Source organism: Orbicella faveolata, unplaced genomic scaffold (genome assembly GCF_042242905.1).
Source record: "Orbicella faveolata isolate gen_17 unplaced genomic scaffold, um_ofav_v1 contig_15, whole genome shotgun sequence".
Classification (NCBI taxonomy): domain Eukaryota; kingdom Metazoa; phylum Cnidaria; class Anthozoa; order Scleractinia; family Merulinidae; genus Orbicella; species Orbicella faveolata.
This window is the reverse complement of record NW_028301542.1, coordinates 11,261,916-11,287,500: the sequence shown is the minus strand read 5'-3', so window position 1 is coordinate 11,287,500 and position 25,585 is coordinate 11,261,916. Positions and strand designations below refer to the sequence as shown.

The 25,585-nt window shown below is 41.1% G+C and overlaps 3 protein-coding genes and 1 pseudogene across 3 annotated transcripts in view; 1 reads left to right on the top strand and 3 right to left on the bottom strand.

Annotated features, from left to right (window-relative positions):
• Positions 1 to 13,240, bottom strand: part of LOC110060747 (uncharacterized) — a 22,959-nt gene extending 9,719 nt beyond the window's left edge. Inside the window, exons 1-23 of the mRNA XM_089288423.1 lie at positions 12,595 to 13,240; positions 10,861 to 10,946; positions 10,095 to 10,335; positions 9,378 to 9,506; positions 8,783 to 8,889; positions 8,395 to 8,481; positions 8,152 to 8,205; positions 7,517 to 7,641; positions 7,042 to 7,145; positions 6,613 to 6,761; positions 5,912 to 6,018; positions 5,479 to 5,562; positions 5,268 to 5,360; positions 4,410 to 4,551; positions 3,691 to 3,746; positions 2,863 to 2,938; positions 2,725 to 2,787; positions 2,134 to 2,273; positions 1,827 to 1,910; positions 1,237 to 1,323; positions 709 to 835; positions 524 to 598; positions 151 to 187 (exon numbers count right to left, since the gene is read on the bottom strand). Coding sequence (XP_089144549.1) covers positions 151 to 187; positions 524 to 598; positions 709 to 835; positions 1,237 to 1,323; positions 1,827 to 1,910; positions 2,134 to 2,273; positions 2,725 to 2,787; positions 2,863 to 2,938; positions 3,691 to 3,746; positions 4,410 to 4,551; positions 5,268 to 5,360; positions 5,479 to 5,562; positions 5,912 to 6,018; positions 6,613 to 6,761; positions 7,042 to 7,145; positions 7,517 to 7,641; positions 8,152 to 8,205; positions 8,395 to 8,481; positions 8,783 to 8,889; positions 9,378 to 9,506; positions 10,095 to 10,335; positions 10,861 to 10,946; positions 12,595 to 12,893 — 2,552 coding nt within the window. The 5' untranslated portion in view covers positions 12,894 to 13,240. The remainder of the gene's footprint in view (positions 1 to 150; positions 188 to 523; positions 599 to 708; positions 836 to 1,236; positions 1,324 to 1,826; positions 1,911 to 2,133; positions 2,274 to 2,724; positions 2,788 to 2,862; positions 2,939 to 3,690; positions 3,747 to 4,409; positions 4,552 to 5,267; positions 5,361 to 5,478; positions 5,563 to 5,911; positions 6,019 to 6,612; positions 6,762 to 7,041; positions 7,146 to 7,516; positions 7,642 to 8,151; positions 8,206 to 8,394; positions 8,482 to 8,782; positions 8,890 to 9,377; positions 9,507 to 10,094; positions 10,336 to 10,860; positions 10,947 to 12,594) is intronic.
• Positions 13,241 to 13,305: 65 nt separating this feature from the next.
• Positions 13,306 to 14,215, bottom strand: LOC149113526 (uncharacterized). Its single transcript, XM_089288438.1, has one exon. It carries the CDS (start codon positions 14,213 to 14,215, stop codon positions 13,820 to 13,822), a length of 396 nt encoding a protein of 131 aa, XP_089144564.1. The 3' UTR covers positions 13,306 to 13,819.
• On the bottom strand, positions 13,306 to 19,353 carry LOC149113525 (uncharacterized). The gene is made up of 2 exons (XM_089288416.1): positions 14,574 to 19,353; positions 13,306 to 14,486 (listed from the first exon to the last, which is right to left on the bottom strand). The coding sequence occupies exons 1-2, from the start codon at positions 18,991 to 18,993 to the stop codon at positions 14,482 to 14,484; spliced, it is 4,425 nt and encodes a 1,474-aa protein (XP_089144542.1). The 5' UTR covers positions 18,994 to 19,353; the 3' UTR covers positions 13,306 to 14,481.
• Positions 19,354 to 22,306: 2,953 nt separating this feature from the next.
• Positions 22,307 to 23,270, top strand: LOC110060760 (myosin-2 essential light chain pseudogene; annotated as a pseudogene).
• The last annotated feature ends 2,315 nt before the right edge of the window (positions 23,271 to 25,585 follow it).

The following is a 25,585-nucleotide window of genomic DNA, read 5'->3' as shown; positions in this document are numbered from 1 at the left end:
CTCCTTGTCTCCTTGTCAGCTGTTATTTGGTTCGTCACACAACACTCCTCCCCCAAGAGATTATCGTATCTCCTTCACAATATATCACGGAGAACGTGAACATTGATCATTGTTGGAAATAACCTCATTATGACAATTTCTCCTACTTACATCTCAACTCTTGCTCTAATCTGAAACGTCCCCCAACCTGCAGAAAACATAACGCGAAGAGAGTCAAAAAAGAACCAGAGCAAAGAAACAGTGTTACTGAACTGATTATTATGATCCATTTAAAAAATAGCTCAAGCACTCACGACAACTTGGAAAGATGTCACATCAGTATTGCACTGTAACGATATATCGTGTTCTTTAGCAAGTCCAGAAAACAGCTGGCACAGACAATGAGCAACAGAACCTGGATTTGGCCCTGAATAGTACATTTAGTGTACTGGGCTGGAGGTCTCGAGGTCTGGGTTCAAGCTCCAACTTTTTCTCTAGGGTGGGATGGGTTTTCCTTGGTCACCTGTTGACTATTATCGGTTACCTGTAATGTCTGAGCCCTGAATGATTTCTCCTGACACACCATAAAACAATGGCGGAATCTGGCTTTCTATGTATTCTGTCAAGGAATAAAAAGTTGACGACCAGTGAGACTGTGACACATGGAAAGATAACGATAATGACAACGCTTTCACAAAAGCTTGCAAATTTATCAACAACACCCCTCACCGTCCATCTTGTCAAGTGTAAGATCAAACACGTCTTTGACCACCTCAGTTTGTTCACCAGTGTCACTGATTCCTGAGTCATTGCCGCTTTCTCCAGGCTGTGACTCCGCTGCTTTGTCAGGCTCATCCTAGTAAGATGAACCGTAGTCAACATTTGCGACGCAGTGAAATATCACAAAAGTGTTGTATAAAGCAACAATTTTCACTAGGATTCATCAATTCAATGTTGCAAACTCTATTTTTTTAATTGAGTAATCACTAGCGCAGTAAGCAGTTGTGTTTAGAAAATGCTGAAGTGCAAAAGTTTCGTGAGACGATTGAAAAACGCGTCCATTAATCACCTGAGCAGCTTTAAAGTGACACTGAGTTCAGACGACTATAAATAGTTTGGCTTCTTACGTAAGTCATCTGACTGGATAAGAGTTTGCAAGTATGACGTCACTGATGATGTCAAGGTGGGGTAATTTTCAAATCTGCGTAACATGTTCAGCTAAACATTTGCCTTTTTACTTGAAGGGACACTGATTACCTGTTCGCCTGGTTTGGATACTTTAAATTGAACTTGAATTTCTCCTGATTCAGCTTCTTGCAGTTTAAACCACTGAGCTCCTCCTTTCTGTGGAAGGAATTATGGCATAAATAATGAGCACAACGTGCTTTAATTTGTTGTAGCATCTAAAACTGGTATGGCCACCCAAGGAAATGGCTTGTAATCTTCACGTAATCCTCTAAACCGTTAAATAATTATATGAAAAAATAGATAACAGAACGATTGAGTGTTGGGAATTTAAAAGCGAATGAACATTAAAAATAATTAAATAGGAAATCTTGGAGGTTACTTCCTATCTCAAATTTTTGAAAAACAAGCTCGGGACAGACAAAAAGAAGATTCGAGACCTTGTTACTCTTTAGAGCACTTTGTTTTGTTCGATTCTTGTGAGTGTAAGAACGTAATTCGTAGATCTTTTCAGCTACCTATTTTAACTAGTTGTAATTTTTTTTTTGTAAGTTGTTGCATTTTAATTTTTTGTAATTTTTTTTTTTTTGAAATTGTGTTGTATGTTACCTTTTTTCAGTGAATAATAAAGGGTTATTTAAAAAAACAAAATGAAAGAAAACCTTGGAGGTTTCCTTTATTTCCTCCACTGTCAATGAAACTGTTCCCATGAAATCATTCTGAAACACATCTTTGTCAAAGACGTCCTGCATAAAAAATAACAGATCGTAAAACAAACTGGGAAGAGAAAATTCGGTAAGTTAGCTCGTGCATAAGTTCGTGGAATCTCTCCGTATACATATATACACACTCATCCTGAAATGACCTAAAATGAACAGACGCATGCAATAAACATCAAACGGAACTCACATCACCTCCACTGGCGTGCGACCATGCTCACTAGGTGCTAGAACAAGGACGTGAACTTACAAGGGATATCTTGTCGTCCTCTTGCGGCATGGCGATGGAAACAGACTCATTCCACACGGGAGACAGCGTTTCATAAGCCACGCTGGTTTTGAACTTCTTCGCGTTATTAACTCGCACAACACAGAATGGATCACTTAGACCTGTGGGGATATCAAACATTAACATTAACTCTCGTTGGAACGAGAACAGAAGTGGCATAGTTAATGAACGTAACTTGACACAAAGAAATATAAAGCTTAGTCTGCCGAGAAAGCGAGTTCTCTCCTTTTTCTCTCCCAGACCTCGCTCGTCGCCCGCCCGCTTTTTCGATCGTCCCCACTGGCCGAGAGCCCGGGACAGGCTATATAAAGCTCATCGGAGAAAATTCGTGCGGTGGAGGTAATCCACGTTGGACTATCATCTGATCCAGTGGATTGACGTTAGCACTATCCTTGGTCGGTTCATGCAACAGAAGCCAGAGTCAAGAACCAAATGGAACAGGAACGTAAAGTAAGGTCGCCAGCACTGCAAATCATTCGCAGCTTATTTACAAACGCCAGCCTTCTGTTACAAACTTTATCTGTCTAAAAACGTAACCCCATGCTAGCTTACCATTGCTGTCCATAGCAGCCATGTCTTTACCTTGAAGAATTGTAATCACCAAAACTCCAAGCTCTGGGGAAACAAAAACTGAAATTGTTAAGTGCCCAAATTACCTCTTCAGTTGAATGGCGTAACGTTAACATTTACCTTTGATTAACATCATTTCCTCGACTTGTCTCTTGATCTTCATACTGCTCTTCATCGTGTGCTTCTTGGCGTGTTCCTAAAATGTACAAAAAAAAAAAAGAAAAACATTGTTCAAACAACTATGGTTACTTGATGTTTTCTCTCAAACCTATTACCTAGCGTTCAATCGATAAAATAAACCATTTAAAAGCAGTGGTCACATTTCATGTCACCGCGGCTTAGTAATTTGAAAACGCAGCTTTATTTCTACGGTTAGGCCTACCGTCCACACTAATCCGTCACGAAAACGGAGCTTTTCGAAAACGCTCTTCTAACCGGAGGAATTTGAAAACGAGGGGCTTTGCGTTTCAGTGTGGACGAGAAACATTTTGAAAACGAAGCTTTTAAAAAAACTGGCTGATGACATCACGATAATCAGGTGATTTCCCTGCCCGAGTTTTCCTCAAACGCAAATCCAAGATGTTTGCGTTGTTGTTGTTGTTGTTGCGTTTTTAAATTTTTCTAGCTTAGTGTGGACGAAAAACATTTGATGCGTTTTCAAGGTGAAAATAACGTTTCTAAATTTCTCAGGCGCAGTGAGGACGGGGCCTTGAACACAGGCAATTATCTGTCTAGTGGCCAGTTCCCTCACATTCCTCCTTGTTTTATTACAGACAGGTGTAAGGGTGTCATAGAATGTCCATGAACCAGTCTTTTACGCAAGAGCCTAACTCAAAGCATATGGGAGCTTCGGCTTCACAGCAAAGCGCAGGGAAAAGTGGGCCACCTCAACAACCTATCGTTGGTAAATATGTGGCATACGAGAAAGAAGGACATAAGTAAACTCACGTTTATTTCATCGATGTCTTCACCATCCACTACTCCACCAGCTAATGATTCTTTCTCTGGATTTCAAATGACAAAAATACAGTTAAATGCAGTTTATTCTCTTGTCCTCAACATGGTTTGTAACATTGAAGAGATCAAGCTGTTTTATACCGTGCCATAGAAAATACAGCCAATCAGAATATAGGAAAGTCGTTGTACATTCGACGGTATTACACCCAATCTTCCCATCATGCGCTGCGCGTACGTCGCATTGTTTGTGTTGGCCACTGTATTTTCTATGGCATGGTATAAAATAGTTATGCAACGTGGTCTTGTCACTTGTATTTTGTTGGTATACATACTCGCCTAAAGGCTTATGTCTAGACCGTGACAATACAAGTGACTTGTGGGATACCATTCGAAAGCGTTGCATAACTAGACAGTGTGCAACAGTAAAGCTCTTGCTGCGTTACTGATAATTCTGAATCACAGCAAAAGTTACACTGTAAATTGTTCCTGGAAAACAAACAAAAAACAAACTTGACAAAAATAGACACACATATCAACAAACAAGAAGGAATTTTTGAATTTTCATTGCCTTTCCAAAACTATGCTTTATTGATCTGTCATGATAAGAACCTGCTAAACCCCCTAAAATGTAACGTAAGTGTTGACAGTTATGGTGTTGGAGTCTGAGTTCTGTTTTGTTGAACTGATATCAAACTGTGTCGTTACCTCACCTGATTTACCGACCGATTCGATAGGCTGAAACACTGCTGACACTAATAGCGAGCCTGCGTTCATGGTAGAATCCTCTGACCTTTTCTTGCCGTACACTTTGTACTTCAACTCGATCTTCCGCTTTATGATCACAGGTTCTTCCTGTAATGCATAAAAAAAGACACTCTTATTTGAACACAATCTTCTAACGACAAATTTAACCGAAGGAAACAGTTCTTTTTCACTTGGAATCAGACAGAAGTGACTGAACCAGTGTTTTGCTTATTCGTTATAGTTAATCATTAACTTTACATAAGGAGCCTGTTTTGGAGGATTTATTGCGAAAATGATAACAGTTACTGTTTTCCAGCATTGTTTGCTGCTGTTGTTCCAGGGTTATCATCCAAGCCACCACTTAGGCAACAATGCTGCTAGATAAAGATTATAGATGTAAATCTTGCTTGTTATAAATGGACTTCTACTTATGTCTTTTTCTAGCTCTACTTAGCTCGCAAACACAGCCGAGGTTTTCGTGTAATGTTTCACTCCGCCAGACTAACGGATACTTGACGACGCAGTGAAACAATGCAAGAGGGGCATCCGGCTGCTTTCTTAGCTTGAACCAAATTCGACATTTCATCTTTTTTTGTTATTAACGACGTTACTTTGATTCTAAATCGATTTAAAGTGGAAAAACCGCCATTAAAGACGTTCAAGGCTAAAGATTGCGATTAGGAATCAATTGGCATCAGTCACCACACGGGCGTTTCATCAACCTCTACAGTTATCTCAAGTATAAGGATTATCCTCAATGTTTTTCACTTATTTTCTATAATTCAGCTCTGGAGAATCAAAGATTGAAGTAGCATATTCCTCACTAGGGTCATTTCCAGGTTACACGAACCCATGAAGTCATCTGACTGGCCTTGCCAATTAACATCACGGTCATACACCAAAAAGGAGACGCTGGTCTGAAAAAACAACAAACACTTCACGTTTTACTACAATAAAAATACAGGTTTTCTTTGAAAAGTTTGTCATCACTCTATCTGGAAGATATCCCCTCACACTAAAATGCTTGTCCCTCACCTTTGTGAAATCTTTGACCAGAAACTCCACCACAGAATCCCAGACGGGATTAACAGATCCTGACACGTGAGGTGTGATTTTTACCTGCCAGAAAAAAATGTACGACATTAGTGATTTTCAGATTGGTGGTGACTGTAACACTGCTTTAGAACAGCTTTCTTATAAATGTCAACCAAAGGAATCATACCTGGTTAGTCAAACTGAAAAGGTTTGGTTGCAATGGTAAATACATACAACTGGTGTCGAAAAACGTGTTGGCCAAGTCACGATTTTTGCTTTCAGTTCTACACTTGAGTGGTTGAAAGCAAAACGCATTTATTCTGCATGCTTGGATTAAAAGAGCTTCCGAGCTTGTTAAACAAAATTCGAAAACATTAGTCTTAAATAAGTTGTTCAGATTAGACGGATTATCTGTGCCGCTTATATGATGTACCTTTTCTTTGTTGGCGGTTACTATACAGTAAGGGTCACTATAACCATCATCATCCATTGCCAGAAGCTTTTCACCACTGTGTACGACCACCAGAAGAAGACCAGACACTAAGGAACACAACCATACAAATAGAAAAGACGTTCATCTTAAACAAAGTTTGAGGACTTCACGATAACAAAGGCTGAAAAAAAATTTTACGTCACCATTCATTTACAGGGTAAAACGTTTGGACATCACCAATAGGGTCAAGGTCAAGGTCAACTTTATTTAGGCAGGGTGGCCCAATCAGCACTTGGCTGGTATCAAAAGGGGCCCTGCGTAAATTAAGACTACATTAAATTTCTATACATAGAGATTAACGTTTACAATTATAAAAAATTAAAAATAAAAACTACTCTCTAAAATAAAGTCTAAGAAGATTTTTAAAAATGGGGAGCGATGTTGCTTCTTTTATTGTAGTGGGTAAATTATTAAAATGAAGCGCACCAGAGTATCTGAAAGTCCTTGCTGTCCGCTGGATAGTAGAACATGAATAAAATTCACAGTTAATTCTGCAGTTGCGATTCTGGTCAACGTGTTTCTTAAAAGCGGCCAATTTCGTTATTCACATGAAAAATCCAGTCACAGTCTTTGAATTGCCGAGACCACGATACTCAGCAACAAGCGAGGACACATGAAGCTTTCTCCGTCATCAATCTCACCTGGACTTTCCTCATTAGGTTTCTCGTATTTTTCAAGGAATTCGTCCACATCTGTACGGCTGCTGACTTCATAGGGCTTCAGTCGTGTGTACTCTAACGTGATTTCCAACTTAGATCCTTTGATTCCTTCTTTACTCAGTGTTGTCTCACTGTAATGGAGATGCAGAGGCAAAGAATAATTCTTTCGCTTTTTACTTATTTTTGACATTTCTCCAGAGCAGATTTTCCCCAAATTCCAACTTGGTGGAAACGACGGCAGAACTCGAGGTTTCAGATCTGTAAGACCGCTTTATGATCTTACTCTGGAGGTCAGAATGGTCTAAAAGATTCGTGTGTCTGTGCGCTTTACACAATGACTTCTGAGTTCTCCTCAGGCCATACTGAAATACTCATTTATCAAGTTATGTAGCCATGTTGTTATTAACTTACACTTTTTTCTTCTTTTCCAGCCCAAGACTGCCCAAAAACATCTTGTATTTTGCAATGGAGTATTTGGTACCAAAAGTTCTTTTACCGCGTATTTCAATGTTGAGCTGTTAATAAAAACGAAAGACAAATCTACCAAAAATCAAGTGTCATTGCGAAAAGCAAGCACATATAGGTCAAAGCTACTTTGTGTGATTTATTTTAACTCTACCGTTATGTAGCTTTGGTTGAGTCTTTATCACGTGGTCTGGTCAATAAAAACACTCGTTATATGTTCACAAGGTAAAACTGACAAAGCTTAAGGTAAAGCTGTCCAACTTGAGGCAACAATGGTTGACTAATGTCCTGAGATCTCAGCGAGTTTTTGAGTGAAATGTATAAAAGGGACTATTTTTCATTTTCCGTCAAAGTTGCAGCTGGGTTTAGTAACTAAGTAAAAGTGTACTATGTACAGTATTTCAAGCACGTAGATACATACCTTATCATTGGCCAGATCGTAAATAAGCAGAGATATGGATTCCTCGAATGTCGTTCCACCCTGAATCTTTTCAGTGCTTTTCTCGTCAAGATTGGCGACTTCAAGCGAGGTCCAGATCTGATCATCTGCACAAACGAATGCGAAGGATATCTTTTAAATTCCCCAGATTGGCATGGAAATCCTTAGTAGCGAGTGCACTGACTACAGAGGCACAAAGGCAAATATACGGAAAATACAGTTCTAGCTAATAACAGGCAATCATTTGAAAACTAAATACACATGAACCAAAATGACAAATAAACCAAAGCTACAAATGAACCTTCTTAATTGTCCCTAGTAATGACGTAATATACCAAACACGAAAGACGGTGTTTTACTACATTTCCAAAACAACGAAAAAAGATTTGAAAATACGACGCGCAGCGGCGTATTTGTGATAAAGTTCGAGGTGTTTGGAAATGTAGTCAAACACGGTCTTAAGTATGAAACATCTTCTCAATCGAAACTACAACAAAGTAGAAAACGGAGAAATGAAATCGTAAAAATCTCTGACAGTTAAGATCAACGTCACGGTCATGACTGCCTTTGTTTAAACTATTAATGATTGGAGAAAATCATTTCCAAATTCTTCCTACCTGTGTATTTCTGTGGCATTCCACCTTTAAGCGTAACTGTCAGTATTCCATCAGCTAAATTAGTAAAGACAAATCAATTTTTCTTCTTAATTTATGAGTTTTAAGCAGGTTAATGAATCTTTCTGTTTCCATAGTAACATAGTATACCTGGAACACTTATAAGACTCCGTTCATGGAATCTAACTGGTTGTTAATCGCGTGCAAAACCTGATAACCTGCAGAGCACTGACGTGGCAAACTCACCGTAAGTAGATTTTTTAGCTGCACTGAGCAGTTCGTCAGGATCAACACCATGCAGTGGAACTTGGATTCTTCCAGGATCAACGAGTGCTGTGGTAAAGAATAAAACACCTGAAACAAACTACTGTGATTCTCAAGACAAATTCAGTTTGTCCAATCAGAAAATAGCACCTCAACTCTGTTGTTTTACAACGACTTACACATGCAGACAGAATTGTAACAGCTTGAAATGCTTTCCTCTATAGAGCTTCCAGGATAAAATGTAGGGGGGGGGGGGGGGGATTCGGAAAGGAGAATTATAAGGCTCCCTGCGCGTCCTCATCCCCGTCTTCTGTAAATTTCCCTTGAGGGTTCTTGCGGGAGAAGGATGGAGTAAATCTTAATTTCTTACCGTATGTCAAACTGTCCATAACCAGAGCATTGATGAAATCCTTTAGCATAGGAATATCCATCACTTGTACGGCGCGCATTAGACGAACATCAAAGTCAACGTCCGGTCTGTTAAGAGGTAAATATGAGAGTATTACTGATGACCAGAACGTTCTGGGTTCGACTTCCGGCGGGGTCTCAGAACCACATACATGTAACAAACCAAATTCAGTTACTTGTTACGTATATAGTAATTATTCTAGCCCATTACAAAGGACACAGACAATCCAGTGAACCAATCAAAACTCCAAGTAATTACATGTACCTGACGCAAAGCGCGGGAAAACGAGTACGAGTGAGTTACAATTGGTTTTGCTTTTGATTGGATGAAAAAGTGGCGCGGTTTTTGTTTTTGCCAGTCGTGTAGCGTCGATTTTTTTTATTATATTTTATTTAAAGCCAATTACTTTTCGACACTCACATGATAACCGCTGTCCAAAAGCCATGAATATCTAATTGAAACCATAATTAACTGTTGTTCGTATAACTTTCCACAAGATTTAACGTGAATTTGTTCCATAAGTTGAGAGTCCCTTTTTTAATCAAACGTTTCTTACTTTTCAAGGAAAGTCACTGAGACAGACTTCATGTGTGGAAAAGGTACAAGATGATCCATTTCGAACACAATCTGAACACGACCAGATAACGACACGTCCTCAATACTGACATCAACATCAGCTCCCACCCTGAAAACGAACAAAACACACACATAAACACAAATGAATCTACCGTTCTGCGGGGGGGGGGGGGGGGTAGTCTTATATCAGCAGGTAAAGAATTGGAGAACACAAATTATACCAGAACAGAAAATGAAATAACCGTTTCTACTGCGTCGTCAAGAAAACTGACGCAATAAAGTTACACAAGAAGAATTTAATTACACTGTACAACATTTCTTGCTCAAGCGTTTCCGAGACCAACACTTGGGTCTAATTCGTACAACGTTTTGTGCAAGTCATTATGAAGGGATGGTGTAAGAACTTGTATTTGTACTTGTGTTATACACAGAAGAAGCTTTAACATTTCCCCTGACTGGTTATATGAAGTCCGGCGTTAGTTTTGTCGGTTCAACTATGTTGACTAACGCTAGTTTCTGTGTTATATCAAACTACGTGATGCGTTTTCCTTTTCTTGGTATCGGTACGCAACACAACGAAGTTTCTTGTGCGCATCAGCTGTTGAACTAAAACGTTGCGATATAAATTGCACGAGACACTGCTTAGCCCATAAAAGCCTTTAGTCACTACGTAATAGATACTACACTGCACACTTACATTTTTCCACCTAATCTGACTTTGATGGCGATTTTAGTATCAGGTGCGTGCAAACACAGATCCATAACAAGCACTAGCAAATGCCTCTGCCTCGTTGCCATGTCAGACGGCGGACTAAAAGCATTCGATTCCGAGGCGGGTATATCGGGTGACTCGTTCTCGTCGATATTCTCAAACACTTTTACGTATTTCAAAAACGGTGTCTTCTTTCCAAAGCTGAACTCCGTTAACTCCATAGCCTCTGCAAAGAAATTTATAACCTTCGAATTAGCTCTAATCCAAGGTTTATTTTACCCTCTTTTGGACAATCAGGCCCTGAGATTTACCGCTAGCAGTTAAATATTCTGACTCTAATTAACCGTTTTCATTACGTGACTGAGAAAATCACTTTTTGTGGCAACTGAGAGCAGGCCAATTAATCATTAATTTTTATTTGCAGTGTAAATTAACGCGCGCGCGTTCGTAATTTTCTCAGTCATACAATAAATGAGTAATCCTATGAGAGCTCGAGTAATTAAAGATTTACAATACTCGTAATATTTTGAGAGAATTTTCATCTGTTACTCGTGGTGCAAATCCTTAATTGTTCTTGCATACGACTACCTATTTTAATCGTGAAAAGTGGTCAACATCTTTGTTGACAAATAAAAGATGACTTAACCGGATCATTAAACAAGGCACCGCTTTACTCCCACAGTACTAGTCCTGTCTTACCGACATAACACTTAATATAATGACAGAGGAATGATCTTTTAACAGTTCTTACCTATAAATGATGGTTTGCTGTAATCCAGAACAGGATTGAGACTCGAACGGACAAGATTGCAAAGGGAAACTTCGCTAAAATTCCACCTTAAAGGCAAAATGATAGCACTGCATTGGAGAAAATCTAACTTATAAAAGCTTTGTTAAATAGGCCAAAAAGCTCCGCGCAAATCCTTGCAAATAAGTCCTGATGACCTGTCAATGATAATCAAACAAGGCTCGTAACGAACTCCAGCATTTTTCAGCCTTTTTTCTTTGATGGCTCAATGGTATCTCTCGTTTACATTTGATGCTATAATGGTATCAAACAAATGCTCAGTCATTGGTGAGCAAAAAGGTTACCATAGCAACAGTACAATCCGTTTAAACACCCTGAATGTTAGCTTTATGGGTTTCGATCGCGAAACGAGCCTAATGGCCCAAAAATTTATTATCTAATGTAATTAGCATGATAAAATGCAACTTTTTGTCAAGAGATGTGTATTCATAGCCACCTGCAGTTTTCGAAAATTTAAGAGGCCTCTGAATCCGCTGCCACTATGTTTTTCAGGCTAATCGGGTAAAAAGTTTAATCTTGACATGACTGAACTCAACTGAAAAAGAGCAGCAGTATTAATCTATTAAAGTAGAAGTGCTGAAACATGTTGGAAACTGTTAAGAGCCACCTTAAGTTCTGTTTTCCGTTCTCATTCAGTATTTCCTTCACCGTATTCTTCTCTTCATGTTATCGCTGCGTTTTGAGGCTTTCATTTAGTTTTAACAATTTAAATCCCCCTGATCGTTTAAACATTCTCTCCCGAACCTCTCATTTTTATTCCGTGACCCTGTTTTAATATATCATCTTTGGATAATTCTCACGATTTCCAAGAACAACGGCGCCTACAATATGTCAAAATTGGACGTGCTTTTAAATGCGCCATTAGGTTGCACAAGGTACATGCACGATCGTACACTGAGTTCTGTTGGGCGGATCCGCAAATCATTTTACAGACCTAATTTACATTAACGCAAAAATAACTTTCAAAATCAGTAGGGACATCTAATCCAGTGAACTGAACTAAACCAATGAAATATCGGAGTATTAAACAACCTGTAACAAGAGGTTTTTTGGCGAAAGGCTCGTTAGCTTATCAATAATGTAAAGGTATCACCACAACAATGTTTGGAGTTGTTTATTTGGAAGCGTTTGTGCGTTAAAGTACAAACTTTGTACCAAGATTCAGCATACTCGATGTTGAACAACGTGTACATACGATATTTTGATTGGAAAATTCCTCAAGTGTTTGAAAAGAATTTGCAGTGTGTTTATTTAACAGTAGAACTAATTTCTAAGTTGCCTGTGTTGTTTAGTACCAAGTGACCAGCCATTTGTATTAAAATTAAACAATGTTAGAAAAACAATGAATTAACGGAAATAAAGAAACAAATATCACGTCTCTATGACCGTGTCGGTTTTGCCTGACAAAAGAGTTTCCAGTTGTTAGGTTTCAGTGCTTTTCCAGACGTTGCTAGCAGCAAGTTTCCTGGACGGTTATAGAAAATACCCGTTTAATCCACCCAAACAAAAAAGCGGCCTTCAAAATACTACAACACAAACATTTTCACCTGCGAGATGTAGTTGCACATGCAAGAAGTGATCATCTCAAAAGAAAAAGTCACTTTTTGCAAAGAAAGCATAACTACACGTACAAAATTATAAGCTACAACAATTAATTATCGCGTGTATCATATTTACCATCGATTTAAGACAAAGTTAAGCCATTCCGCCGTTTCTTCGTCTCGCAAGGCCTTTCTCCGATGTACTTGGATTTCGGCCTCTCTCACGCGATCATCTATGATGCGGCAATTTTTGCGGTACCACACTGTAAAGATTAACGGTATGATAAAACCAGTCCACACGAACGAAAATCCGAACGCTCCAAGAAACCATGTTATTGCAACAACTGCACAAACGAACAGCGACAGGCGAAGCTGTGTATCGTCCCGATCTTTCTTAGCTTGAGCTTCCAGCGCTTCCGGGCTATTTGCCGACATAATATTTCCGGACGAGTTAGCTGCATAAAATCGTCGCAGTGTGGACGTTTTTCAGCATAAAGAGGGTGGCTCGTTTAACGATTTCCCAAAATTGAGTCCAGTGTTTTCCATTAATTATTTAGAGGTACCTGCTAGTTTTAAAGCGTTTATATACGAAAAAGCAGACTGAATTGAAAGCAAAATAACAGAAACTTGGCTCCGGAGTGTCGAACCAACTACCAGCGGAAACAAAATTTGTTTCCGCAAGAATTCTAATAGCCCAAACGAGGACATGATTTTAATAAACGTTTCCGTTGGTTTGGGTGAGTCTTCACGATTTTCTAAACGTGGACGTTATTTTCTAAGAAATTCCGAAATCTTAAGGTTTTGGAGAATGTCCTCTCTACTTTAGTGCTCTCCAAAAGTCACAAGATGTCTTAGAAGTATTTTAATCACACAGTCACCATTTAATCACATCAAGTACAATTCTCGAACTGTCCGTAATTCTACTCGATCCTATTCTTGTATTAGCTATCTTAGTTTGGTCACACAGGAATTTCCGGTAATTGTTAATTCTTATCTACTAGCTCAGTTTACATCAATGTGAAATCGCCATGCCCTATTTGTCACGCAACATGCTAACAAGACGTTTCCGACACACACTCCCCTCATATGGTTCGCTATCGAAGCATATGTCATAATTCTGTTTCAATCACGCGATTTGAGTCTTGAACTATTAAATCACATATGAGCGGTAACAAAACGATAATCAGTCCTCGATCAACGTCACTTCCTATTGACGATTTCAAAATTCACAGTTCAGGCTGTGTACTGATTCCCTCAAACAAAACAATGATATATTCTACTGCTAATGGATCAGTTTTCACGAACTGATTTACCGTTCGTATTTCACATCGTTCAACATCCGCAACTTGTTTGATTTCTGTTCATAGTTCACATTGCTCAGCATCCGCAAGTTGTTTCATTCGTACCCTTGCTGCTGATGCTGCATCTCTTTTAGGGCGGAAATCCTGAGCCTGTGGGTTTAAGCGCGGGTCTGCCACTGGAGTGTTGAGATCACACTCGAGTTCCAATGGGTACAAATGTTGTACTGGTCGTTCCAGCATGCTTTTCGCGGTTTTGAGTTGAACCGCGCGTATGACGCCGTCGCTGCCCGGGTACACTTCATTCACTATGGCCAGCGGCCATGTTCCACGATTCTTGCTGTCGGTTTTCACTATGACGACGTCTCCTTTCTTAGGTTGGAACTTGGTCACTGCGTGCGTCAGGTTGTGTCTTTCTCTTAGTGCTGTAAGGTATTCTCTCTGCCAGCGACTCCACATCTTGTCCTTGCAGGTTCGCAGATACTTAGCACGCCTCCGGATGTCTCGATCTGTTATACTCCAGGTCTCCTCTTCTGGTAACTGGTTTGTTCGCTGGTACAAGAAGGTTGCGGGCGTTTAGATTGGTAACTCGACGTCGTCTTCCACATAGCTTAATGGGCGGCGATTAATCTGCGTTTCAACGTCGAGTAGCACTTCACTGAGCTCAGACCAGGTTAGAGTAGCTCCACCAATAGCTTTGAACATGGAAGATTTCACGACTCCAATTAATCTCTCAAACTGACCCCCCCCCCCCCCCCCCACCAAGGGGCGCGGCTCAAGTTGAATTTCCATGAGATCTCGTGTTGTTCTAGAAGACCCTGGAGACGCTCATCCTTTCGTAACTCCCGTAGCCATTTCTCAGCTTTGATGAAGGTACCGCCATTATCTGAGTAGATGACCCGTGGTCGTCCACGACGAGCGATGAAACGCTTGAGACATGTGATAAAGTTGTCCGTCTCCAGGCTGGCCATTAACTCTAAGTGTATAGCCCTGGAAAGGCTGTAAGTGAAGATAGCCAGGTAGGCGTTTCCTTGACTTTTCTTTCCGTGTTTGTACTTCACTGGTCCAGCGAAATCTGTACCGATGACTTCAAATGCCGCGCCAACTGTGGTCCGATCTTCCGGTAACTGACCAGGTATTGGGTTTCTTGCTGGAGTTGCATTGAATCTCTTGCAACCATAGCACTTACTTCGGACCGATTTGACCAAGCTACGAAGCTTCGGTACCCAGTATCTCTCTCTCACTGCTGCCATTGTCAGAGCGACTCCCCCATGCAGCGTCTGGCAATGAACTTGTTGAACCAGTTTTCCTGTAAAACTTGTACTGTTCGCTAGGTATATCGGAGTTTGCCCTTGTATCCGGCCGTGGCAGGTCATCACTCCCTCTTCATTGGGTTTCAGGTTGAGTTGCCCGCTAATTTGAGGGTAGTCCGTGGTTTCTCTGTCTCGCCGTTGGACTCGCTTAATCCACCAACCACGTACGTCTTCTATTTCTTCTGTGAGTAGGGGCCCAAGTTTCTTCTCTTTATGCTTGCAGTTATGGATGAATCTCTTGATCCATACGCCGACTCTTAAAGTTCGGCGCAAGCTGTTGCGTTCGAGGAGTTCGTCGAACTCGTCTGGCTCTGGTTTGGTTTGCGCTAGGTTGAGCATTTCCCTAATGACTTTGGCTTCCATTTCTGATGCTGGTGACGATCGAGTGACTGGGTTGATTGGCCACTTGGACTTGTCCTGGAGCCACGCCGGTCCCTGTTGCCAAAGTGCTGATTGAACTGGAGCACCTCTGCTCGCTAGGTCTGCAGGGTTTTCATCCGTAGGAACGTACCTCCACTCGATCTCCTTGTGTAATTGTATCTTGGCAACTCGATGCGCGACAAACTGTTTGTACTGGCCATTTCCCTTGATCCAATGAAGTGCGACGGTGCTGTCTAACCATCCAAACACCTTTGGGGAGGGCACGTTATCTAAGGCGTTCCGCACGTTTATCAATAGATTGGTAGCCATGTGCGCTGCAATCAATTCTAGGCGGGGAATAGTCAGTCCCTGTTTAGCAAGTCGACTCCTGGCGACCACTAATCGTTGAGTGTTGCCTGATGGTTGGCGTACAACTGCATAGACTGCCGCTCCTACTCCTCGTTCTGATGCGTCCCCGAAAGAGTGTAGTTCCACTTCTTGTACTGCTTCTTGATATCGTGCTATTGATCGCGGTACTTGCTGTTCACGAGGTAATTGCTCCTCCCATTTTTTCCAGCGCCGTAGGAGTTCTCCGTTGATCTTCGCATCCCAGTGTACTTTGGTTTCACACAACTCACGATAAATCTGCTTTGCAGTGAGCGTCAATGGTGCAATCAGGCCTAAGGGATCATAAATCTTAGCCATCTTTCCCAGGATTCCTCGCTTGGTTGGCTGGGTTTCTTCTTTGGGTATCACTACCGCTAAGGTGTCATGCTGTTTGTCCCACTTGAGTCCCAACATCTTAGATTCACTTGGTTTAACATTTAGTTGTTGTTTGGCAAATGACTGCTCTTCAGGGGGGACGATCAGGTTTGGATCTTCCTCTAGCTGTTTGACGTTGGAATGCCACTTCTGGAGTTGGAACGTTGCGTTGCTGAATATCTGAACGGCTTTCTCTTTACGCTGCTGGGCCTGGCTTGTATTTCGTCCACCGGTGAGTAGATCATCGACATACAAGCTGCGTCGAAGCTCTGCCACTATCTCTGGTTCTCGTTCTTCCCAAGCATCTAAATGAGCTTCGATTACGCCACCGAGTAGAAAGGGCGATGGGGCTAGACCGAAAAGCGCACGAGTGAAACGTAGTATCTCTAACTTCCCGTGTTCACTTTTCCTCCAATGGAATCTTAATGCATCACGTTCACACTCCCGGATTCGTATTTGCAAGAAGGCTTTCCGGATGTCTGCAGTTACAGCTATGGGGTATGCTCTCTGTCTCACTAGTATGTCCCAAAGCTTGTTTTGCAATGGAGGGCCAGGATAAAGGCACTCGTTCAGCGACGGTGACTCTGGCGTTGCTCTTGCAGAAGCATCATAGACTATGCGCATCTTGGTCGTTTCAGCCGTTTCTCTAACCACTGCTTTGTGTGGGATGTAGAATTCTTTCCCCACGATTTCTTCTGGTGCAACTTCAACTACTTTGTTCTGGAGTTGCTCTCGTATAATGGCATCGTACTCATCGGTGAGGTTAATGCGCTGCAGTTTTCTGGTCAGACTTGACAGGCGTCGTATACTTCCTTGTTCGTTTGTTGGTAGGTCTGGATGATTGCCTCGCCATGGTAGTCCGGTTTCATACCATCCTTCTGGTGAGCGTTGTAGTTGTTCCTTAAATTCTGCGTGCACTATGCTCTGGTCATGTTCTGGTGTGTCTGCAAGCCCTAGTATGTCAAGCCTGCACAGGTCCTCGTAGTCGCTCTGTGATGTTTGCGTCAGCAGCATCGTGTTGTGGTCAAATTCTGATCCAGGACTCATGATAAACCATCCCAGTTTAGTTTTCTCCGCCACCGGTTCCCCATCCTGTCCAATTTGAGGCTTTGTCTCAGTTTTTACGCGCGCATATTCCCCGCTTCCTAGTACGACATGTATGGGAAGTTGGTCCTTCTTGTCACGGTCTGTTATTTTGACTCCTTGCAAATGCGGGTACTTGTTTATCAATTGTCCGTAGTTTGGGTTGTCAATCGATAACAGCTCTGCTTTGTTCACTCTCGTCAGTTTTACAGACATCTGATAACTCCCGTCTAAGGATTCTACGACGGTGTCGTACACTTCTAGTTTGGTTACTTTAGAGCTGATTAGCATATCCACACGTTTTGTTTTCGTTTCACTTGGCTTTTTCTTTAGGAGATCCAACAGCTTCGCAGATGCATATGAGCTCCCCGCGCCGGTATCTATCAACGCGCGACAGGTAATACCATCGACCTTCACTGTTAAGACTGGCATGATTCCTTCATTGTTCTCACTGGCTGTCATCAACGTCTGCTTCCCGCTGTCTGTTTGTTCACGATCACATATCGAAGAGTGATGGCGTTTGTGACAATGTAAACATGTTTTCTTGCTGAAACACTCTGCGGCGCGGTGATTCGGTGTTGCACAATTAAAACATAACTTCTTTTTCGCGAGAAACTGCTTTCGTTCATCCACGGTTGAGATCTTCTGGCATTCCGACGATCTGTGCGTCACATCACTACAATAAACGCATTTGTTTGGCTTACGTGCTTGGAAGAGCTTATTTGAGCGGTCACGTTTGGAATTAAGTTGCTCCGATGTTTCTCGTTCTTCAACCGGGTTTCTTTTTGTCCAAAGTCTTACTGCCTCTGACAACTGAGCGAAGTTCCATTTCTCCCATTCCGGATCCATTCGTACTAGGTCTCCCCGAATTGCTGGCAGTTTATCCAGTGTCATTGGTACGTTTCCATTAACTTCACTGAGTTTATTCATTGTTTCCAGCGCTTGGACACAGTACGTCAATGTGTCGCTAAACTCGCTTATCCTCCTAGGGTTGGCGCTTGAGATGACAGGGGGAGCCATTATTTCTTTGACGTACGCCTTTGTTACTTCGGATTCCTTCTCATAATTGCTTAGTAATATCGACTTGGCTCTATTATAACCCTCAGCTGTAAACGGCAAGGCTTCCACAGCGGCTTTAACCTTTGGACCCAGTAGCCCACATAAATAGGTAAATTTATTGATAGGTGCTATTTCGGCCTTGTCGATCGTCTCCGTGAACTGACCCCAGAACCTCGGCCAATCCAAGTAAGAGCCTTCGAACCTTTTAATCTCGATCTTTGGTAGCTTCGCTTGTGTTTGTTTAGGTGACCCGCCTCCCTCGTGGCTCTCTTTCGTAGTGAGATTGGTCTGAAGTTTCATCTTTTCTTCATGCAGTTTCATCTCGAATTTGAGTTGATCTTCACGCGCGGTCGTCTCTTGTTGGCGTCTTCTGTCTTCGAGCCATTTGCGAAGCTTCCCAACCTCTTCGTCAGCTTTCAGCAACTGAAGGTCAATCGCGGCATTCCACGTGCCTATGTCACCAAGATCTTCCTTTGCTTCTATCTTTAAGGCTTCCAACGCACGCTTTAACTCGTCCGCTTCAGATATTGTAGACCTTAATGCTCCCGTATGTCTCTCGATAGCATCTACAGATCCCGAATCTAGCACTTGTTTCGTTCTCTTAGCATGGATTTCTAGTTGCGTAAGTTTCGTTTGTAGTTTTCCCTTTGCGTTCTCCATCTCCGTCGGAAGCGTAGGTTTAAATAGAATTTAGGACTAAATTATACTCACAACCATGTAAATAGCGGTCCCGTCGGAGGTGCCACGTTTGGAGAATGTCCCCTCTACTTTAGTGCTCTCCGAAAGTCACAAGATGTCTTAGAAGTATTTTAATCACACAGTCACCATTTAATCACATCAAGTACAATTCTCGAACTGTCCGTAATTCTACTCGATCCTATTCTTGTATTAGCTATCTTAGTTTGGTCACACAGGAATTTCCGGTAATTGTTAATTCTTATCTACTAGCTCAGTTTACATCAATGTGAAATCGCCATGCCCTATTTGTCACGTAACATGCTAACAAGACGTTTCCGACAAGGTTATTATATAAACGATTGATTACCTTTAGCTGGGCTGTCTGCCTGACAGCTTTCAGTCAAAATCAGTCAAAACTAATAGTGTTCAACAGTTGAAGAACAACGCTTTCTATTACCTTGCTTATAAGGAGAGCGATTTCTATTCTTTCCTTTCAGGGGCACCCAACGGATCGTTTCGGTAAATTATCTGTTCGGAACGCCTTTAATCCCCTCTGATTTTCTGAAGAAAATTGTCACTTCGAACTTTTGTGATATGAGAAATTTAATGTCTGTTGTTTTCGGGTTGTTAAAAAAAGTCGTTTTGAGTACCGAAAAAAGGTCGGCTATCATTTTCGGAAAGGTGATAAGACCTAAGGTTTTCGGGGAATGGACAGAAAAGCCCTAATAAATTCGAGAATACTCAAGTTCCCCTAGAATAACCGAACAGGTAAAATTTTTCTAGCGCAACCTTAAATTAACATACGGAGCTTTAAAAGTACTCCAGATAGCCTAAAACAGCGTTTAAAAGCATTTGAGAGAAAAGGCTCGTTGGGTGCCCCTGTCCTTTTCTTTTTTCGTGACCAAAAGCATGTCTCGTAGCTACGTTAAACAAGAAAAACTGATTAGTTTCCACAATAATTCTGTATACTCTCTGTAGTAATATACGCTTGGTTAATAAATCCAGTCAACATTGCACTGTTCATCATAGCACGCAACTTTCGAAATTTAAAACGAAATATCGAACCCACTATTGATTTGTGAACGTTTTTCCTGTTTGCCTCCCGGCTGTGGACAAATTTTCGTTTTTGTTTCTTGACCACTAAGTCATATGTTTTACATGATTTGTTTAAATTTTTCGACACTTCACCATATTTGTATAAAACTGATGCTGTCGCGGATTATCCCGTTGTCCGTAATTGGTTCAATAGTCTATTTTCATAAGGCCAGTTTATACCCCTGATGATCGCATAATATATGCGCACGAGCAGGACTTTGTCGCCACAATTGCGAACTAGTAACAAGTTTTACACGACCCCACAAGCTTTGAGCTTTAAATCTTATCGTGTTTAAATAAAGGATATGTATGTATGTCAATTACACCAAACAGATCATCCTGTTGGTAGGCTTAGGGGTTACAATTATGCTAAGAAATCATTTCGTTTAAAGTAATATTCATCAATAAGTAAGAAGAATCTACTGGCCGGAGAATATCCGCAAAGATGACTCATGGAAAATAGCAGAACACGTTCCAGTTAATGAAGGGGTTCACCGAAACAGATGGAACTGGCTGGGTCACACGGCTTGGAAACCAGCAACTAGCATTGCCTGGACAGTCCTCCAGTATAACTCCGCGTCAACGGAAGGGTAACAAGCCAACAAACACCTAGTGCGGGATGTTGGAAAGCACAGACGATCGGGTGGACCTGGACGCAGCTGCAGATACTAGCTCAGGACAGCGGAATGAAGCCAGGAGACACGTTGTTGGTGGCCTGTGCTCCACCAGGAGCAATGAGAGAACCAAGCGCGAGGAAGTGGTGGGAAAATATCATGGCAGAAGCTAAATGTTAAAGCAATATTGAAAATGGTCGAACGGTTTATGTTTCAATATTTTTGTTCGCTTCGTAGAAAGCAATAACTTCTAGCGAGTCTGCTCCTGTCACGGCACAGAAGCGTTCTGACTTATCACAAGCTTACAACTGAAAACTTGAACATAAAATCGCAGCTCTTGTTTAGCAGAGGACGGCAAAGAAATGTACAAAGATTTATAACGCATGTGCACAGCTATTGTTTTGCTCGTAAGGGCCTGGCTAAACTAGGAAACATTGTTGCGGAAAACATTGATTATTGTTATGTTTCCTGCGGGGTGCATAAATTAGCGGGAAGCAAACAAAATGTTATGCTGCTCCGCTGGCTAAACGAGGAAACATTGTTTCGGAGACAAAAGTTCACGCATGCGCATTAAAATAAAATAACTTCCGGGAAATTCTGGGGAAGACTTTTTGCATAATTATTCTCGTCCCCGTAAATTGTGATCTTAGTATAAACTATTTGTTTTTGTAATCGTCCATTGTGATACCATATTTCCCTGACATGTGTGCATTGATTTGACAGTGACAGCCACTTCCTTTTGTTCCTATTCATGTGGTCTTCATGAACTACATCCCACTAACAGTCTTTGTCCTCAAACAAGGTAATGAGTAAGTCTATTTCCTCATCCTTCCAATTCCTTTCTTTCTTTCCCTTCCCTTCTCTATGACCTGTTTGTAGCTCTTCTGCTTCGGCTTCGTCGTCAGCCATTGATGTACGCTCGTCATTGCTGGGAGCCATTGTTAATGAGCGGCCCTGGAAACCAGTCAACCGCATTGTTTTCATGGTGGCTAGGCTGGGAAACTTGTGTTTTGGAAGCAAAGTTTGTGTCTGGGAAGCAAAAGTGTTTTTGAGCTGAGGCAAAATCATTTTCTTGTTTCCGAGCAGCAAAATTTGTTTCCGTAACATTTGTTTCCCGCGTGGCTAAACATAAAACATTTGCTGCAACAATGTTTCGCAACAATATTTGCTAGTTTAGCGAGGCCTTTAAACCTTTCGTTTAGTGACGATCCCGTTGCCGTCGTCGTCGTGTTTTCAGGCTTAAGTTCCCTAGTGTCCTCATTGCAACGATTCTTAAAGAAGCTACATCACTGACAGTTAGCGCTTCTTGAACAGTTTAGGCCAAATGTTTTAAGTTCGTCGTTTGTGATCCTTATTAACCTTCTCCATCCTGATTCATCCTTGCTTCTTTATGGTTCATTATTATATCTGGTGGTTTTCTACCTTAGTATGCTACGATGTTCAAGTTTGCTTCAGCTTAAAGGAAATTTTGTACGAGGCCAAAATAACTCAAATGACTGAGCTCTGTTATGAGCAAATGCAAGTTGGTTGTATGCAAAATGAGCAGTGACATTTGAAATCACGTGATGCTGCTATACCATAATGCCATGCGTTCCGTGTCAGCAAGTGTATTGTGTTATCAGCAGTTTTTGCGTAAGATTCTGGGGCATAATACTCTATATTTACTCAATGTAATCTTACTTCTCAGAAATTAACAGAGGAATAAAATGGCGAGTACTTTAACAGACCGAGAGATGGACGAACTCCGCGATAACTTTGGATTGTACGACAGTGTTGGAGACGGCAAGGTTGAATCATCCAGCATTGGACAAGTGCTAAGATCTGTAGGTCTGAACCCAACTCAAGCTGAAGTTGATAAGGTGTTGAATGAAATCGATCCTAAAGGAAATAAGAGGATTTCGTTTGAAGAGTTTGTACCAGTGATGATGTCGTTTCGCTCGCGGAAACATAAATACGGTCAAGACGTGTTCATCGACAGCCTGAGAGTTTTCGACACTGATAATTCTGGAACCATCAGTTCTGGCGAACTTCGCCACGTCCTGACAGGTTTAGGGGAGAAACTCCGCGATGAAGATGTGGACCAGCTAATTCAGGGCTTCGAGGACAACCAGGGACAAATTAACTACGAGGATTTTGTTAAGAATGTCATGAACGGCTGAGAACAGATCTTCATAATATTGTATTATTACACCGCGAATTATCGTCCCGACACGAGGTCTTTGAATTGTTTTTTTTTTTTCGCGTGCAATTTGAGGACTGATGTTATTGAATTTAATAAGGACGTTAGAAATTCACTTATGGTAGTTCAGAAAGACGGTATAGCTGCATGTACTTTGTAGTTTAGCTGAAGGGCTGCAATTTTCTTTTAAAGCACAATTATTCGTTTTGTTTCAGCAAAGCTTATCGGTGAGTGTCAAGTGTATATTCGACACAACAGTATTGTACTTCACAACAGACTGGAAATACGAGCGAAAATGGCATCTGTTTAAGGAAAAGTTGTATTTAAAACTGAAAAATAGAGAAAAAAGTAAAGCAACGAAAGAGCTTGGAGATTGAGCTACTGTTTTAGTGTCGATGATGTTCCGTTGTGACAGACTGCGACGCAGAATATTCATCCCTGTATTCACGCTTCAACGCATATGCTCGTTTTTTCTTTGATCATCCAAGCATAATTCACATTTTTACGAATTCGCTTATCTAAATCGGCCAAACTGAAAGTAAAATCTCTGTTGATAAATCCCACTGACTGGGTTGTTATCTGAACCAGGTTTCTTCGCGGTTGAAATTAGCTCGTGTGTTTGAAATACAAAAATGAAATGCAAATAAGGACAATGAATAGACCTGTTCCCTGGGCGAACAGTTGTTACGACAACTATTGTTTGACACATTTGGCCCGCCATGTACGTGTGAATTTGCATAGACAACTTATTGCTCGATTGAAGAACGGAAATGAAATATGTGAATCAATTAACTTTTTCTATTGGCAAAAAATCCCAAGATAAATAGACGGAAGGCTTTAAACACGAACGTAACATGTCAGACTTGTGTTTTCACGAGCGAGACAAATGCAACGGGTAGTCATGTGATATGGAATGCTCTCGAAGCAAATCATTTCATCTAGTTTTTCTGCAACTTGAAGAAACTTAACGAATTGCGTAGTTGGTGTGCCATAGACAAAGTGATAAACTTTTCGTCATGTCATAAGTGAATCAGAAAATTTAAGAACAAATCTCCCGTGTTACATGAGGTCAGATACAAACTCCGTACACTGCCGGTTAATAAGGATCTCGATAAGGGTACCAAAGGGACAAGCAATTTATACTCCGCCGGGTTTCCGCGTTGAGCAGGGTCTCTGAATAAACGGAACCGAAACGTATTTTATTAATACAAAGACAACAGTACACAATTCAAAAGCAACAGAACGATGTTTGATGTCTTAAGAGCAACTTAAGTTCAAATTGAATAAACATTTATACGTTTATTCAAATAGCCTATTTGAATTTGCCGGACATTGACGGTCAATGTCCGGCACTAAGGTCTACAAGGGTCACACACACCGCTGAACGTAGACAGTTATCAAACATGTGAAGCTGCTATGCTGCCGTGTGAGTAACAAACTCAATAACTGGTAGAAAGCTTTCATTTTATATAGAGTGCACAGATAACAAGTGTTCGTAAAGCGAGCCGGGCTATGTTTGTATGGGAGCATGTCAATTGCCAAGGCCATAGGGAAGTATCTTAACTGCATTTTTAGGGGTCTGCATTATGCGGGGTTAATGCAATAGAAAATAGAGCTTTTCGTCAGGACATACACTGAAAACTGCCTGTAATAAGCGCGTGTCCCAGAACACTGCAGAAGGCTTTTTAACTCAGATACGGTAAAAGCCCGCGCGTAAGAACCTACATTTTTTGTCTGGCAAAAGAGGTTCTTGTATTTTGGGGTGGTTATTGGCAATAGACCTTTCCCGCATTCCAGCAAACAATGGCGCCAAGTCGAGGTCAGGGTGGACAAAAATACAGTAAATACGAAAATGTCCACCCCAACCTCGTTCTGGTGCCATTGTTCGAACGCACCGAAGTGGAATGCGGGAAAGGTCTATTTAGGCTAACTAGTTTCTTAATTAGATCTATGAAAGAGATACAGTTGCTGAATACCAGAAAAATAAATGAACTTGGGTTTGGCCTTGAATATGCAGTATTTATTCACATCTGTATTATGTATTTTCTTGTAATATAAATTTACAATCTCAGTCACACTCCTTGATTAAAATGTTTGTCATAATTTAGCTGTAACCTACATAAAAGAACCTGCTTGATCTTGCTTGGCTAAACAGGTTCTTATATTTTTGGGTATTAAAATGGCAAATTTCTGCCAGCAGGTTCTTAAACAAGTAGGTTTTTACATTCAGGTTTTTACTGTACGTGATGAGGACCAATCTTTACGATAATTTACATTCAAGGCAGGCGAGTCAATTACAAATGAGTATGGACCACGCACAGTTGTCATATGTTAGATCCGAGAATCAAGTTAGTGGAACGTTAACACCAGATCTTCAAGTTGATGAAGTTGTTTATTCTCGACACCCGTCTGCTAGTTTCTGTATTTATAATGTAAGGAGAATGTGAAAATGATCGCCCATATAGAAGTGTCAGGGTTGAGCGCACTTTGTACTCCAGACAAAGAAAGCAAAAATAAAATAACAGTCGGGATCAATTAATTTAAATTAAAAGAAGCAAATTTGAGAGCCTAGGTACTTATCTTTTTGCTTGTGGTAATTTAGAAGAAAGGCATAGGTTCTCAGTAAATTTAATCACTTTACAAGAAGTGCAACCAAAGGATGCCAGAGAATTCTTTTCCTCGTAGG

Coding starts and splice junctions, on each gene's coding strand:
- LOC149113526 (XM_089288438.1), bottom strand. CDS start 14,215: ATGTGGAGTCGCTGGCAGAGAGAATACCTTACAGCACTAAGAGAAAGA.
- LOC149113525 (XM_089288416.1), bottom strand. CDS start 18,993: ATGGAGAACGCAAAGGGAAAACTACAAACGAAACTTACGCAACTAGAA.